The sequence below is a fragment of the Callithrix jacchus genome, chromosome 4, assembly GCF_049354715.1.
Source record: "Callithrix jacchus isolate 240 chromosome 4, calJac240_pri, whole genome shotgun sequence".
In the NCBI taxonomy this organism is placed as follows: domain Eukaryota; kingdom Metazoa; phylum Chordata; class Mammalia; order Primates; family Cebidae; genus Callithrix; species Callithrix jacchus.
Window position 1 is genome coordinate 103,042,142 of NC_133505.1, and position 16,844 is coordinate 103,058,985.

Consider the following 16,844-nt stretch of genomic DNA (forward strand, 5'->3'; position numbering starts at 1 on the left):
AAGTATCCTGTATCATAACTTAAACATTACTTCTATTTCATTGGATTTATACCTCTTATGTTTAAAAAACAGGGTGAATTTTCCCTGATAAGGCAGCAGTTTATCATAATGGATGGAACAGTTAATAACTACAGCTTCCTAGAGTAACAAAATTCATGACAGCATGATAGGAGAATACTGTCATGAATGGAAATCTGTCCAAAACCTCCCTATTCAAAATGTGGTACATGGACCAGTGGCATATGCGTCACCTAGGAGCTTGTTAGAAGTGCAGACTCCTCATCCTCTTGTTTCCCACCTACTGAATCAGAGCCTACATTTTGACCAGAAACCCCCATGTAATTTGTGTACAAGTTAAATTTGAAGTTGGTGACAGGATTGTTAGTTGTAAATTGCATTCACCTTTGATATGGAAAAAATAAAAACCCCATAAATAGGGGTGACTTGTATAGTCTGAAAATATTGATAAATGATAAAGATTGAAAGTTCTATGAAATCTATGATAAGTTAGAAATGTTGGAAAAAATAAGATACAATTTATCTCAGAAAATGCAAACTAATAGGTATGCACAAAATATTCTGCAATACATAGTATTTGGAGAAACTGAACACAGAAAGCATCATGATACATGTGATGTGGGATGATATTAGACCACAACCAGAAATTAATCAGTAATAGATCACAGTGGTCACTGTTCCATGGCCAATTTCATTTCTTAGAGATTTTCTTAAAAGCATAGCATAGTTGAGGCTTGTGCACTTCTCACACAGTAACACTGTTTGCTAGAAAGATAAAGATAAGCCAGAGGGTGTTCAGAGATGGGCTAGAAGATTGATTATGGCATAGGAAGAACTGATATAAGAGGAGAGAGAAAAATAATTAAATGGGCAGCACTATGCTATAAAAAGAGCCTATGGAGACACAGATATTTATCTAATGTCTCCTGTGCTGTTTCCTGTAGTATCTATATGAAAGATGCAGAATGGTAAGGATATAAGAATGCCAAGAAATTGGTTGTAGACCAAAGCAATATCAGCTAGAATTACTTGATTAAATTAGGAGCAATAGCAAAGATTAAGTTTCAGAAATTTTTACCTGGTGCATAAGAAATGAACTTGAGCAGGATGACTTTATCCCTGAGAACTTTCAAAAACACTCTGGGCAAAGAGTGGAAACTTGTTTATCAAGTTGCTAAACAGTCTTTCCAGAAATAGTTGGAACCCCATCTCTTGAAAATTCCAAGATTAGGGTAGAGAAAACCTAGGATGCTGCATGTGGGAACTCTCTCCCACTTCTGGCGGAGTCTTGAAGATTGATGAGTAACATTTTTTCATTTCGCTCATTTCTTTTGCAATATTTTTGATTATTGCAAAGATTACCTTACACAGATAATTTTTTTTGTCAGGTTGGTATCTTATTTAGTTAAAAATGTTGCCTTCTAGAAAAGCATCTAGAGCATATCACTTGTCTGCCCTCCACCATGTCTGCCTTCTTGGCACCTAGTGGCATTCTTTTTTAATTTCTCTCACTCTAACTCATTAAGAGATGCAATTCATGACATAGCAGAAGTGAATTCACTTCCACATTCACTTCATTCAGAAAATGAAAAAGACAAGCCCAAAATGCATCTTGCCTTTTGGAGCCTTTTTTCAAATAGATGCAGAAACTCTGGATGTCTGAAATCATCTAGTGCTTTAGAGAGTTTAGTGATTCTTTTCACTAGGATGAAACCGCAATTTGTGTTTGTCAAGGAGTAGTGGTCTGAGAATACCACATTTCCTTTCCCTTCTTCAGTACGCTTGCCCCAGATCCCCCAGTGAAATCTTTCATCTGAACATGGAAGCCTAGAATCCTGATTCCATGGTTCAAAAAGGAAGTAAAGCATGATAAAACTGAAGCAGGATATTTTCCCTGACTGCATGGTGGGTAGGAACTGGAGCATGGATGATGGCTGTTTCAACACCGGCAGGGGCAAAACCAAAACAGGCACCTGCTGCTGTTGGGGTGGGGATGGGGATGGCACCTCTAAGAAAAGAAGGAAATCACATCGTTCTGAATTGCTTATCTGATTGCTGGGCCAAAAGCTCATTCTACTTGGTAACATTTCTGCAGTTTGTAGCAAAACCCTTACCATTATTAAAGAAGAGATAGGAGCCATTTCAAACTGTAAAGGAAGAAAGGAAAGATACTATAGAAAAGCCTGGGGTGTCTTGGCCAACTGCCCATTATATCTGGGACTGGGTCCAGTCCAGGGGCCTTCCAGCAACAGCAAGGAGTGGCTTCTGCCAGGCGCCTTCAGTTGCCCCAGGACTTTATTCTGGTTCCACATGATGGCTAAACCTCCATGGAGGGAAATAGACTCAACATTCCTTTCACCTGAAAGAGAGAGATGGCAGGGTTGCATCCCATCCCCTGCAAGGGGCATAACTCAGAGGAAAGTCTGAGAACAAGAAGAGACAGATCTACATTTTACTGACCCTTCTGATGTATCCTAGGCAGGTTCCCAGTGGAAGATGCTGGGCAGGCCCCTAGTTTCCCTGACCGCTTAGCAGGTGGAAACTGGAATGCGGATGCTGGAGCTAGCCGGTGGCTTCAGCACCAGCAGAGGTAAACTTCACTCACTTGAGCCTGCTGCGCCCAAGCCCTGGTGGGATCCCTCCCTCATGCAGGTGAGTGGGTACAGAACCTGGGGCAAGTGCTTTTGGGCACTGGCAGAAGCAAAACTTTGTGCAGGCCCCACGGCAGCATCTAGTGGGGAGTGCAGGAGTGTTACAGTCCGCCCTCTTTTAGCTTTGCCATCTGCGGATGGCTTAAATATTAACAGTTCAGTGCAGGGTCACCCTTTTGGCACCTGAGTTCCTGTTTGGTATTCAAGAGGAATGAAGTCACACGAATGAGTTGAAGATGGTAAATTTGGGGGACTTTATTGCTGATAAAAAGTGGTTCTCAGGAGGAGGGGAGCTGGAAGGGAGATGGGATATGAAGGTAATCTTCCCCTGAAGTCCGGCCATCCCTGACCAGACTCCCCTCTGAAGATATGCTGTCAAACCGTTCTTCTGAAGTCAAGCTGCTTCTCTCTGACTGTAGTCTCTGACGTCTAGCTGCTGCTTCTTTTCTCAATGTTCAGCCAGTTCTCCTCTCTCCTCTCTGCTGGTTGGGTCAGGGGTTTTTATGGGTATGGGATGGGGGTGGGGTGGGTCATGAGTGGTTTTGGAAAAGTCAACATTTGAGCATGAAAACAGGAATATATGTTCTTATTTTGGGCTGTGGTGCCAGGCTTGAGGGTGGGGTCTTCACTGGGGACCTGCCGTCTTCTGCCTAGAATTCTCTGCCTCCTGTCCCTATCAAAATTATTTAATCTATTTAATTGCTTCATTTTTTCCTGCTAATTCCTTCAGGCCCACATTTACATTGTCTGGGAGATCTAGTTTAATATAAGTGCTGCTAAGAATAATTCATATCAAATATGTTGACCGAGATGTTACATACACTTCATTATGCTGGTGTGTGGGAAGGTTTGCCAAACTTCACTTATAAGTCATACTAATTAAACTACTTTAGGTGCTCCATAAATGAACTGTGGTTTTTAGTTGATTTTTTTTTTTTTTGAGACAGAGTATTGCTCTGTCACCCAGGCTGGAATGCAGTGGCACAACGTCAGCTCACTCCAACCTCTGCCTCCCAGGTTCAAGCAATTCTCCTACCCCAACCTCCCAAATAGCTGGGATTACAGGTGTCCGCCACCATGCCCGGCTAATTTTTGTATTTTTAGTGGAGACGGATTTCACCATGTTTGCCAGGCTGATCTTGAACTCCTGACCTCGTGATCCACTGGCCTTGGCCTCCCTAAGTGCTGGGATTATAGGTGTGTGCTACCACACCCGGCCCTGATGACTTTTTTTTAATTAAAAAAAAATTAAAGGAAAATTTCTTAAAACTAAATCAGGTACACTGTCATAAATAATAAAAATTAAACAATAATTTTTATTATTTATGACAATGTGCCTGCTTTAGTTTTAAGAAATTCTCATTGCTGATATCAAAAAGTTATAACTCCTTTCCTTCTTGAAAGCGATCTGAAAGGGGAAATAAAGGTTAGAATTACATTCGGCTATTAAGTTCATAACACAAAGATGATCTCCTCTGTATTCTGTTTTTGTGAAAATGACTCTTAACAAATTGTCAATATCTTACATGTGCAAATAACAACTGTCTTCAAGGTAAAAATTAATTGAGAGAAAAAATTAGTAAGTTACAAGCTTACTTTTTCTTTTCTTGCTTCCTGTTATACCTACTAAAGGGATGTGGGGTGGGAGGGGGAGTCTTTTTTCTTTCTAAATCATTCTACTAGTGTCGTATCGATTTTCTCTCAAGTCCACCCTGTGGTCTCAGATGATGGTGTATTTTCTTATGTTACTAATATTGATACAGCACCTTGGCTTATGGGTTGGCATATCTTACTTGAGCTATGATGACACTGCCCACCATTGACATTTCCTGGGGGTGGGGTGTACTGAGCTTCTTATGCACGAAACATAAAGGAACAGGCTGTTTCACAACAGTATTTTCATTCTTTGAAAATCAATTATTGTTCACTTCAAATGATATCTTAAGCCCCCATCAGGGTTGCTTCACATTATTTCTTACCCCTACAGCAATGTCTTGAGTTCTTTTGTGTCTTTGCTGATACAGAAAAAAAGTTCCTCACCTGGGCATCAAAATATTCTAGTTATACTGTTTGTAAGAAAGTTTGTATTATTACCTGCCTGGAAGAATACAGGTAACCTGCCTATATACTGTTGCTTTCTCTCTTTCTTACTTACTTCTGTATCTCCTCTCACCTCACTTCCCTCTGTTTCAGCTAGCTGTGAGGTGGTTGGAACACAACTGCCACTACCAGTACATGGATGAGCTCCTGCAGTACATCCGCTTTGGCTTAATGGATGTGGATACTCTCCATACAGTTGCCCTGTCCCACCCTCTTGTCCAAGCAAGTGAGACTGCAACAGCCCTTGTCAATGAGGCCCTGGAATACCACCAGAGCATCTATGCACAGCCTGTCTGGCAGACTTGCAGGACCAAACCACGGTTCCAGTCAGACACTCTGTATATCATTGGTGGGAAAAAGCGCGAGGTCTGCAAGGTCAAGGAACTTCGGTACTTCAATCCTGTTGATCAGGAAAATGCTCTCATAGCCGCCATTGCCAACTGGAGTGAGCTGGCTCCCATGCCTGTGGGACGGAGCCACCATTGTGTGGCAGTCATGGGGGACTTCCTGTTTGTGGCTGGAGGGGAAGTTGAGCATGCCAGTGGCCGGACGTGTGCTGTGAGGACTGCCTGTCGCTATGATCCCCGCAGTAATTCCTGGGCAGAGATAGCACCCATGAAAAACTGCCGGGAGCATTTTGTGCTGGGTGCCATGGAGGAATACCTCTATGCAGTTGGGGGCAGAAATGAACTGCGCCAGGTTTTGCCTACAGTTGAACGATACTGCCCCAAGAAGAACAAATGGACTTTTGTTCAGTCCTTTGACAGATCCCTTTCATGCCATGCTGGATATGTGGCTGATGGTCTTCTTTGGATATCAGGTAGAACATACCTCATGTTGGATTTATCAAAACACTCTTTCATTGTGCTATAAATTTAAAAGTCAAGCTTTAATGTGGCCATGTGTAATTGAAAGCTTGAACCAAGCATGCCATTTTAGCTAATTAACATTCATTTATTGAGCACCTACTCTAGAGAGGAATGTAATTGGAAACAATGGGCCTTTCTGTGACTTTCTGAGTGATTAATGGAATAAACATTCATGGTGGAAATTGTTGGTCCATCACAACTGCTTTTTTCTACCAAACCTTCTTCTGTCAGCTCTTGATTATTCATGGATTATATGGCACAGCTTGTGATTTATCTAGGTCCTTTGCTGCTGCTTTCACTCCTGGCTGCCTGACTAGAGCCATTTGCATCAAAGGCAAGAGAAGTAAAAGCCCAGTTAATTCATTTTTCTGGGTATAGCAATAGGTATATATTCAAGTAATCACTAGAGGGAAAGGATTTAAGTTATGAAAACAAAGTTGTTGTTTTGTTATGGTTTCAGATAGGGTCTTACTTTGTTACCCAGGCTGGAGTGCTGTGGTGCAATCTTGACTCACTGGAACCTCCACCTCTCAGGCTCAAGTGATCCTCCTACCTCAGCCTCCCAAATAGCTGGGACTACAGGAGCACACCACCACACCCAGCTAATTTTTGTATTTTTTGTAGAGACAGGGTTTCACTATGTTGCCCAAGCTGCCCCCAATCTCCTGAGCTCAAGCGATCCACCAGTTTCGGCCTCTCAAAGTGCTGGGATTATAGGCATGAGCCACTGCACCCAGCCTAAAACAATGTTTTGTTTTGTTTTTCTTTTTTCATTATCTGTGAATGGTAGGTCGTTACTTGTGCCATCATAACCCTTCATTTCTATTTATTCTCCCATTTTGACTGATTATTTGAGGATATAGTTTGAGCTGTAATTTACCTTTTTGTCTCATTTGAAAACCTTTTGATTGTGGAAAAAGTAGGGAGACTAGGACAATGAACCCCATGTACCCATAATGTAGACTCCACAGTTACTTGCTCCTTGCCCATCTTGTTTTCTCTGTACCCACAGACCCTTCACTCCCTTCCTGGTTGTCTTTTTCCTTACACAGAAGGAGTCTGTGAGGCATACGCTGTCAACATCACATTATTGACCTGTGTTTTCAATCTTATTTTTGAGAAAGGCCCTAAGTGTTCTCCTTTGAAAGGTTTTTGTATCAGGAACAAAGCTGCATTTTCTCCCAGTTGTAAGGTACTTGTATTGTAACCCAAATGGAACTTGTTGGATTTCTATCAACAAGTTCTTAGTCATCAAGCACTAAGAGGAATAGAAAGGGTCAAAACTTAAATATTAAAAATAACACTGACATTTGTACTTAGAAGAAATCATTACTTTTAAGTACACCTGCAAAGGCTTCTCAGCTTTCTTCAATAATCATCTCTAGTCTTTTAACATCTGCTCTGATAAAATTCTCCCTTACATTTGTTTAAACTAAGTTCATTTGGACTTTGACTGTTCTTCTGCTGTCCTCAGTAACCAGGAAGACAGTCACAGGCTCATCTTCTCTGAGTGGTGCCTTAATTATTGGCAATTTACCGATTTTTATTGACAGAACCTAGCTTACATCAGGGTTTAAGTGCTCAGTGAATTAATGAATGAAGTGAAGACTAAGAATAAGGAAGCAGATAGAGGAAGTGGACCCAACATTTAGTGGCTCTATACCAAAGAAACGTTAGAAACAAGTACGCATGTTAGTATATGTAGATATATTTAAAAACCTCATTTATCTAATTGTTGTTTCTTTTTCTTTAAATATATATTTCAACAGTTAATGACCACCAGAACTATATCCTTTTAGCTGTGCTGAAGAAATTTCAAGCTAGGCAGCAAATAAGTCTTTGCTAATAGAAGAAACAGATCTGTACTTGTCTTGGATAGCAAAACAATGATGGTTTATGAAATCAATGCCATTTATGTTTTCTCCCAGTTGACATTCCTCCCAAGGACTCACTTAGTTTCATATATTATTAATGTACTGTATTCCTAAATTTTGCACTGCATTTTCTAAGTTTTGTATGAATTTCTCATAAATATTTTAATAAATTTTTCTTGTCTTTTGGCTGTAAACCTAGCTTGTAAAAGAATGCTGGGGTTTCCCTTACATAGTCTTAGAGATGATGACTTAATACCTTCTTCAGTGAGGCTTTAAGAAGGCACAGAAGCTCCTCTTAGACTCGCTAGATCCCTCTTCTGGTATCAAGCTGACTTCCCTTTCAATATGAGTCTATATTAAATATATCAACTTACTACAGATCCTTATTGCCATCTCACTTTGTTTTTCTCCTACTGTGAAGGGAAATACATTTTCTTTGTTCTTCTTTTGCCCTAATATATGCTGCCTGTGTTAACCATACTTAATGAAAACAATCACAGTTTTCTCAGGTTTGTTTATCCCTATTGTGTACTTGAGATGAGAAACTCACTTTGCTGTGTACAGTACAATACCTTTAATTGGGAAGAAGAGGAAATCGCCAGTGACATTTCTAATACCTTCAGTCATCTGCCTCTTTCCTCAGGCCCAGCTTATAATAAATCAATTGTGAATCTAACCATGAATAGGGAGGGCTGACTGGATTTACAAATGGGCCCCTTAACAAAAATACAGGTGTAGTTCACCCTGCCTATCACTGAATTGGGAGTGTAAACTGATTTATTGGAGCAGATGAAAATGTTTGAGACTATTCCTTAGCCTTTACCAAATAATCACACATTTCCAATTTAATTGATGGCAATTGAATCATTGTCATCCTTCTGGTATTTTGCAAACTTTGCCTGAGGTGGAGGTAGTATTGATTATAGAAGGTGGATTTTAGAGTTTTGGTTCTGTTCTCTAGAACACAGAATGAATGTTTCTTTGGAGACTAGACATTTCCAGCAAGCTCACTCCCTCACCACACCTCTCCCCCATTTCAATCCATTTTGGGGTCAAGAAATCTTGAAATCTGTTTATAGTTTTTAAAGTATGACAAGCAGAAAGGAATCTAGAAATCATGCTGTATGTACATACCTGTTAGCATTTAATTTAAGATGTCGAATTTTACAGGCTCCTGTAGCATTTCACGTTGTGACCCAATTCACAAGTGTTCCATACCATGTTGATTTGAAATTCACAGTATCAAAGTAGAATAACCACTTAAATATCCTACAGCTGTGTTTTTAAAAATATATGCTCTCTGTTGGAAGGTATAGTTTGTGGACTACTAAAAAGAACCTTTTTTATGTGAGGGAATACTAATCCCGAGCTCATCTTCAAGAACAAGTTATTTCTTCATTTTTATCAAATGGTAGCTAAGTAAGAGGCTAACTGCAATATTAGTGCTTTAAAATTATAAAAATAAGACAAATGTTATTGCATTTACTCAAAAGCAGTATTTAGTGCTTTCCTGATTCTCTTGGTAAATGCTACATCCTTGTAAAGTATAGTGCTGAGTCACAGATAAATGAAATTAATTCAGCAAACATACTTCCTGCCCTCTAGGAGCTGACAATAAAATAATTTTTCAGATATTTCGTTAATGAAAGAACATTTGTTAACTTTAACTCCCTAGAAGCTAGGTGTATTTTCATCTTGATTAAATTTATATGAAGTTTGCATTGCCCCATTTTAAATAACTTTAATTTAGTCAAAGCTACTAACAGGACTTGGGTTTTTCTAGTATTAATTAAAATTAAAATAATGTAAAATTTTATTAACATTTAAAAATATCACTGCCTTATCTTTATATAATATTGTTTTACTTACATCTTAAGAATTGTGGACAAAGGCTGGGTGCAGTGGGTCACACCTGTAATCCCAGCACTTTGGGAGGCCGAGTCAGGTGGATCACCTGAGGTCAGGAGTTCAAGACCATCCTGGCCAGCATGATGAAACCCTGTCTCTACTAAAAATACAAAAATTAGCTGGGCATGGTGGTAGGTGCCAGTAATCCCAGCCGTTGGGTGGCTGAGACAGGAGAATTGCTTGAACCCAGGAGACGGAGGTTGCAGTGAGCCAAGACTGCACCATTGCACTCCAGCCTGGGCAAAAAGAGTGAAACTCAGTCGAAAAAAAAAATAGGAATTGTAGACAAAATGTTGGGAACTAACAGCGGGCATAGCAGAGGCTGGGTTGTGGTGCGCTGAGACCACAGATTGTGTTCACACACACACAAAATTTGTGCTGTTTATCCAGCATGAGATGCTGAGCCAAAGTTCCTAACCTCTCCAAGTCCTGTTCCGGGATAGCGCTGGAACAACAAAGTAGCATATAGTAGAGGGAACAGACTTTTAAACAGGTAGAGTGTGTGATGGTGTGACAGCAGAAGTCTTAACAAGGTACAAAGTACTGCAAAGCACGGAGTGACCATCACAGAAGGCATGAAAGGCAGCACCTAAAATAATTACACTAGCAATTAACCCTGGAGGTGCCTAACTTAGCTTCAGGCCCATTAGCTACTTTCTATTATCCATTAACTCCTCCCTGTCATCATATTGAACTTCATGGTCCAATCACTTCAATAATTCTCTTGTCCTCTGTCAAACAAGCAATGTTTGACAAAACCAGTGATCTGCTTGGTCTGTGCCTGTACCTAGGTGGCTCCGCCTGTGGGAGGAGGACAGTTAGCAGGAGGGCTTGTTATGGGTATATTCTCAGCACATCACGCACAGTGGCACTCTCAGCCCTCTCTGTACCTTACTGCTACTCACTCACCCCTTCCTTCACTGGCTGTAACTTCTCTACTTTCCTCAAAACCCCATCTTTTCAGACTCAGAGAGAAGACCTTGCCTTCAGTTTCTCAGAACAAATATAAGTGAAATAATAGGAGGAGGAGGCAGAGAGCGTGACGAGAGATGGATTAGAGATTGTCTGGAAAGGGGCCAAGGGCAGAAGTTTGGGAAGCACTAGCAAGGAGGGTGCAGGGTTAGGGGTACTAAGGAAGGAAGGAGCCTGAGACTGTGGAACGGCAGGGTCAGAGGAGGAGGAGGAGTGTCACAGAAACTAAAACCGAAGAAGGAGGTGCAGTGAGAGCTGTTCAATACCATGGGAACATCAATGTCCAGAATATTTCCACTGCATTTTGTAATTGGGAAAAGTTTAGGGAAAGCAGTTTCGGGGGTTGGAAGAAGGTGGAAACTAGAATACAGTAGTTTAAGGTATGACTGAAAAGTAAGGAAGTAGAAACCCCAGGTACAGATTACCTTGGCAAGAAGTTAGGATAAAGCCTGTCTTAGTCAATCCTCACGAACAAGTGTATAATCTAAACTTCATTCCCCGAATCTGAGCTTATCAGACAACTTTCCAATTAATAATCTGGCTTCCTGTATAAATATAGGGAGAGAATGTGCCTGTTTTTAGGCATACACATATTTTAGTTCATGTAACAGCCTCTTTTTTTTTATTATAAATTAACAAATAGCATTTTGGCTTTAGGAAGAATGAGGGAGATTAGAAAGGAAAGAAAGAAAGGGAGGAAACAGGGAGTTTGGCTGTGAAGAGTAGCTAGAGAAGGAAATCCAGAGGTGAAGGAGAGATTTTGTTTGTTTGTTTAAGGATGCAAGTGCACTAAGCAGATTTATAAATAAGGAAAGAGTGAAATTGACGTACACGTGTAGGGAAGAGGGGCATCCATTTGGCTGGTAAACCGTGAGAGCATTTCCAAGGTACCAGGAACAGTGAAGAGTCCTGAGGATACGATATTCACAACAGACATAGAGTCCTAAAAGGCAAGAAAGAGCTGGGAAGGGGTTAGGTCTTCAACATGAGAAGGGAGGGACCCTTCCAGTTCCAAGCCTGGAGGGAAGGAGATAATTGTGGGTGTGACCTAGGTAAGCTCACAGATGAGGGGCAGAAACCTGACGTTTCTTGTAGGTGGATTCAAGTGAGAAACAGGTCTGTCAAGATTGTGCCTGTCAGGTCTAGGTAGAGAGCCTGAGGAGAGTGACTTTGGAATAAGCCTCTGAGAGAAAACAGAGGGAATTAACAGGTGGAAGAAAATAGGTGTTGAGAATCCACATGAAGCTTGGAGACAAAACTGATGGCTCCATTTGCAAATTTGTCATTTTATGGTGTTCAGCAGAGGATTGGAGAAGGCAGATCTGTGGATTCACTAACGATGGAAGGTTTTGAGACTAGAACAGTCTAGAGGATCCTACTGGAAGGAGTTCAGCAATCTGGGATCCCAGGTAGGTGAGCGGGAAGGGCTCAAGGTTTGCTGGAGGGAGAACAGTGTGTCTTGCAGGAGTAAGTAGTAAGAGAATACCTCTTTGTTGTCTCTGTTGGCAGCCATGATGTGAGGAAGCCACTTGCCTGGTAGAGGTTTGGAGCTGGATAACTTGACATGTCCACTTAAAAGGTCCTAGTGAATTGAAATGTCCATGAAGAATTAAATATTTGTTGCTTCAGATCATAGCAACCAGCTGCCCCAGCAGTTACTTTTTCTTTTCACTTGTGCCCCAATCTTTTTTTTTTGAGACAGAGTTTCGCTCTTGTTGCCCAGGCTGGAGTGCAATGGCACCATCTCGGCTCACTGTAACCTCCGCCTCCTGGGTTCAGGCAATTCTCCTGCCTCAGCCTCCTGAGTAGCTGGGATTACAGGCACGCACCACCATGCCCAGCTAATTTTTTGTACTTTTAGTAGAGATGGGGTTTCACCATGTTGACCAAGATAGTCTCGATCTCTTGACCTCGTGATCCACCCTCCTTGGCCTCCCAAAGTGCTGGGATTACAGGCTTGAGCCACCGCGCCAGGCCACCCCAATCTTTTCTACCCCTCATCTGAGAGTTTAAAACAAAGCTACTACAGTTCTGAACTGAGGTAGAAGTCAAACAGAAATGTACTATGCTACAATGCTTGTTAGAGACCTAAAGGATTTAAAGAAAGCAATCAGATCACCTACATTGTCCAAATAATTAATGAAGCTTTCGTCCTAAACTGTCTTACCTGTATCTTGAAGAAGTTGCACTCTGTTTGCCCTCACATCGCTGCCCAGGAAATGAGGCTCGAAGAGGTTAAAGGACTCCTCAGATTACATAGTTTATAGTTGACAGAGTTCGAATTTGAAGTCTGTTTCTCTGGTTTTTTAAACTATGCTTTTCCCACCAAACTACACAGGTACCAGTTGTTTATCGTGACGGTGAACAAGCAATATAGACGTTTAAAGTGTAAAAAGAACTTCCAAATGACTTAAGACTGAAAGTAAATGATACACAGAAGCAGAATGCTTTCTGGAGATTTGTTTAGAATCAACAATCATTGATTGTCCTTAATTGCTTAACTGTCCATCCTTCTCAAGGGACAGAAGAGGCACATCATGTCTTTCTCTGATTTTACCATTCAGTTTCTAAAACACGAAGTTAAAATGTAAAGAGAAACAGTGATAAAATGGAGCTACTCAAATACATTGGTGTAGATTAGAAAATTGTTTCCTAAAAGGATTACGTACTACAGGAGTCTAATAGCCTTTACAATTGGTAGTGTAAGGTTTTGTTTTATGTTCAAATCACTGGTTACAGAACTCTTCTCACCGAAAGAACCGCCTTTGTTCAGAGGATTCATTTGTGTCTACCTAGATGGGTCTAATAAAAGACAGCAAACTAAATGGTGAGCTGTATTGCTCTACCAAAGAATATGTGGACTCTATCACTTGCTTCATTCCCAAGAGGAGAGAAAATGGTTAAAGCTAGGTCGTAGAAATAGGGAATGGCTGAAGAACTTGGTTGATGATGAGAGAGAGATAAAAGATCCAACAAGAGCACAGCAAAGCTGGGACATGAAAGACAGACAGAGGTGACCTTGAGAGTCTGACCCTGCTGGGAATGTGCAAAAATGTTTGGAGGCAGGATTTCAACTTTCTACAGAATGAAAAATGGGAGTTAGAGTGAATATCACTGAGTTTTTAGAGGGCAGGTCAATCTAATTGATGTCTGCATTATGGTTGATTTCACCCCCATTTTATCATTTCACTTATTTAAAACAATACATAATGCATACTTTACATATTTCTGGGTCACAAGTTTGTACCTATTTGCTCTAAATGACATAATTTGTATTTCATATGCAGCTACCCTGTCTTTATAGGTATTTTGTAAATTAGAGACTTTGGAGGTTTTGAGTATATTAATTACTCATCCATTTGTGTGGATTCCTCAAGTATGACAGAAATAATATGGATACTAGTTTTAATTTAATGCATGGATTATGTATGCTTCAAGATGCAAATTTAGTAGAAAGATTCTTGACTATAATTGTTTATGTTTATGTATTTATAAACATCCAGAAAATATGGACAGTCTAATGTCATATAAAAATAGACAATAAGTTTGGTTTTGCATTTATTATAAATATTCTTTAATTTCATATAAAAATAGATACTAAGTTTGGTTTTGCATTTATTATAAATATTCCTATGGTATTACTTTTATCAAGGGCTAATAATGAGTGTAGTTCTATCAACAGTAACTAATATTAACTCATACTTAATGCTAGGTTATTCTTTAGGTAATTAAATTGTAAGTATGAAGTTTTAGTCTTTCAAGAGTTGGAGAAAGTTACAGAAGAGAGGGGCTTAAACTATTAAAGGAAAAAGGCCTTGGACACTGAAAAAAAAGCTGGTAATTCTGGTTGTCAGAAAAAATAATTATAAGATATCTATTTCGCACTACACAATTCATGTCTTAATTCAGTATTTCACATATAGTCATTTGTATCTTTTATGGAAATGGTAAGAAATTTTTATAAGCAGCTACAGGACTGTAATAAAGTTCGCTCTGCGGATTGTCACTATGTCACGCGCTCTAGTTCATCTGAAACCTGTAGGGAAGATATCATCTTCTCTGTTTTGCATATGAGGAAGCTGAGGCTGGCTGTGTTAAATGGCTTCCCCAAGGATACAGTCATATAGGACCCATGTTAATGCCATAGCCTGTCCTGAAACTCTTCCCTTAGACTAGTGTGAACCTGGCCACTGCAGGTCTCCAAGACAGTTGCAGAGAACTTTAGATGATTTTCCTCAATCCTGAATTTGCTGGCAGAATTCCAACCTGGAGCAGGCTCCACCCTGCGTGTAGAGATCAGTTCTTGGCACCCCACTCTGTCCTGTTTGTGCATTAGCACTGCATTAGGAACCACAGGCATCTACTCGTGGAGTTTAGTGTAGGACCCTCTATTTATCAACAGAGGTGTCATTAAAAAAAAATTAGCAGAGCCATCAGACTTGACCCAGTCTAAGTACAATGAGAGCAGTTTTTCTATACACTCTTATTTCATGAGCACTGTCAGCATTGACCAGTTGTTGCTTTGGAGTAGAATATGTTTGAGAGTCAGTGATCTCAGTAGCAGAGACGAAGGTTGCTTGTTTGGCCGTCGCCTGTCATCGATCCAGTATGCACTCATCCATTTGTCACAATATTTTGTGGCGAGTTGTACAGGGAAGCTTAAGAAAAATGCTTTGCTCCTGTCTTGATGATAGAAAGCATTTCTCACTGCTGGTAGCACGGTGGTAACTTTTCATTCCTTCTGGCAGTTTTTAAAGACTCATTTGACTTTGGGGGAACCTGCAGTATATCTTTAAGTCACAGTTCAAAAGTATAAGACAGGGCTGCTCATTTTCAATTTTGGCTGAAAAGTCTTAACTTTCACTGTGGCACTTCAAAGTTAGAGAAAACTTGGTTTTAAAAATGGATGCTGATATGAGATGGCATATTTAATGACAGATGTATCTATAGAAAGCTGTTAAGATGCAGATTATCCCCCCTGGGGTGGGGGAGGGAGATCAAAACTGCCAATCTATAAAATATACTCGATAGAGGAAGGCATGGAATCTATCTTTGCAAGTGCTTTGATTGCAGGGGACAGTATAGCAGCATGTGGCATCGTAACCCAGAGCAGACAAATCAGCTTGATGACTTTCAAAGCCAGGAATACTGCTGCAGGCAAGGGTACTCCAGTCTAGGAGAAATTAAACATATAGAGACTGTTATTAATTCCATATCTATTTTTGTATAGTCAAATCTGTATGCAAATCCTTAGCATCTCATTTCAGCAGATTAATCTAAAAGTGAAGAGTGTTATGTGAAGGGAATGTAATGATAAAGCCCTGGAAATGAGGAACACTGCTAACGAAATGTGGGCTGCAAACTTGGATGCTTTTATAAAATTTATTTTAGAATCGAGAGAAAAATGGTTTTTATTTACATGCTCATTTGTAAATTATTTCAAAGGGGAAAGCAATAAAAGCAATTTCCAAGGTTTTTCTTTGCAATCCTGACTTGGCAAAAGTTGCAGCACTAGGTGTGTGAGGCACCTCCTGTGGTTTAACATTCTAAAGGCAATCTATTAATACCAAATAACTGGGACTTTAATTTTTACTCCCAGCTAGTAACCTAATATCTTATTTCTAAACATTGTCATGTGAATGAACATTTGTAAGGGTAAAGAATCTAATTACTGAGTGCAGATTAAGACAAAAATGTATTATAGATGCATTTGTGGAAGACAGTAAATAATAATTCTGAAAAGCAGGAAGATAAATTATATGCCCTGCTTGGGAGAGGGGATGTAATAGCTACATTTTAATCCATTGGTTATACGTTTAATCTATAATGGGCAGAGTCTGGTACATACAGTAAATATTTTCAAATAGTGTCATAAAGCAGATAGTTTACTACAGTAGATATTAATTCTGTCCCATATTTCTAAAACAAGCAGAGAAACTTTTGAAGTTTTTAAATGATGGGTGGAGCTTTGCCCTCTGTTCCCTTTCAATTAGAGAAGTGATTGTAGGCAAGCTGGACATTAATCTGGTGGTTATGGCCCAGATCAAAAGCACCAGCAATTATTTTAACCATGAAGACTTGTGAAGTCTCAAGAGATTAAATTATTCTTGTGTGGTTATGCTGAGAAAGAATTATTGAACACTCTGTTTCTAATCACCCAAGAAAGGGAAGGTCGGGAGTAAAAGCAAACAGAACCCTGTATTTATTTTGACACACATCTTGACTATATAGGCAGTTTAGCCTCAGCTTTCTTAAGTGTGTTTTCCTTTCCTCTGATTACATTTTTAAAATGAGACATTTGATGAGAAATCCAGAGAAGACTTTCTTTGAGGTCAGGAAGCTCATGTCTCTCTGTTCCTTGTGGATTTCTCTGTAGACAAAGCTTTTGTGGATCTTTAAAATCTTAAATCTTCAAGCTTCTGAAAGAATTTTAAAAATAGTCCTCTAGTTAA

General features: G+C 39.9%; 2 protein-coding genes across 39 annotated transcripts in view; one reads left to right on the plus strand and one right to left on the minus strand.

Moving 5' to 3' along the window:
* The window catches only part of KLHL32 (kelch like family member 32), a 204,830-nt gene that overhangs the window by 172,929 nt on the left and 15,057 nt on the right, over window positions 1-16,844 (plus strand). For 24 of the 35 annotated variants that reach the window (XM_078369853.1, XM_078369834.1, XM_078369850.1 and 21 more), the window contains one exon: window positions 4,863-5,589. The exons of 7 other annotated variants lie outside the window; for them this stretch is intronic. In XM_078369853.1, coding sequence (XP_078225979.1) covers window positions 4,905-5,589 — 685 coding nt within the window. In that variant the 5' untranslated portion in view covers window positions 4,863-4,904. Of the gene's footprint in view, window positions 1-4,862; window positions 5,590-5,645; window positions 11,802-16,844 lie in introns of those variants that run through there. 4 more of the 35 variants (XR_013534396.1, XR_013534395.1, XM_035297722.3 and 1 more) reach the window with 2 other exon arrangements.
* The window catches only part of MMS22L (MMS22 like, DNA repair protein), a 155,630-nt gene continuing 152,723 nt past the window's right edge, over window positions 13,938-16,844 (minus strand). For all 4 annotated transcript variants that reach the window (XM_078369828.1, XM_078369826.1, XM_078369827.1 and 1 more), the window contains one exon: window positions 13,938-15,565. The gene's annotated coding sequence lies outside the window, so the exon portion shown is untranslated. The remainder of the gene's footprint in view (window positions 15,566-16,844) is intronic.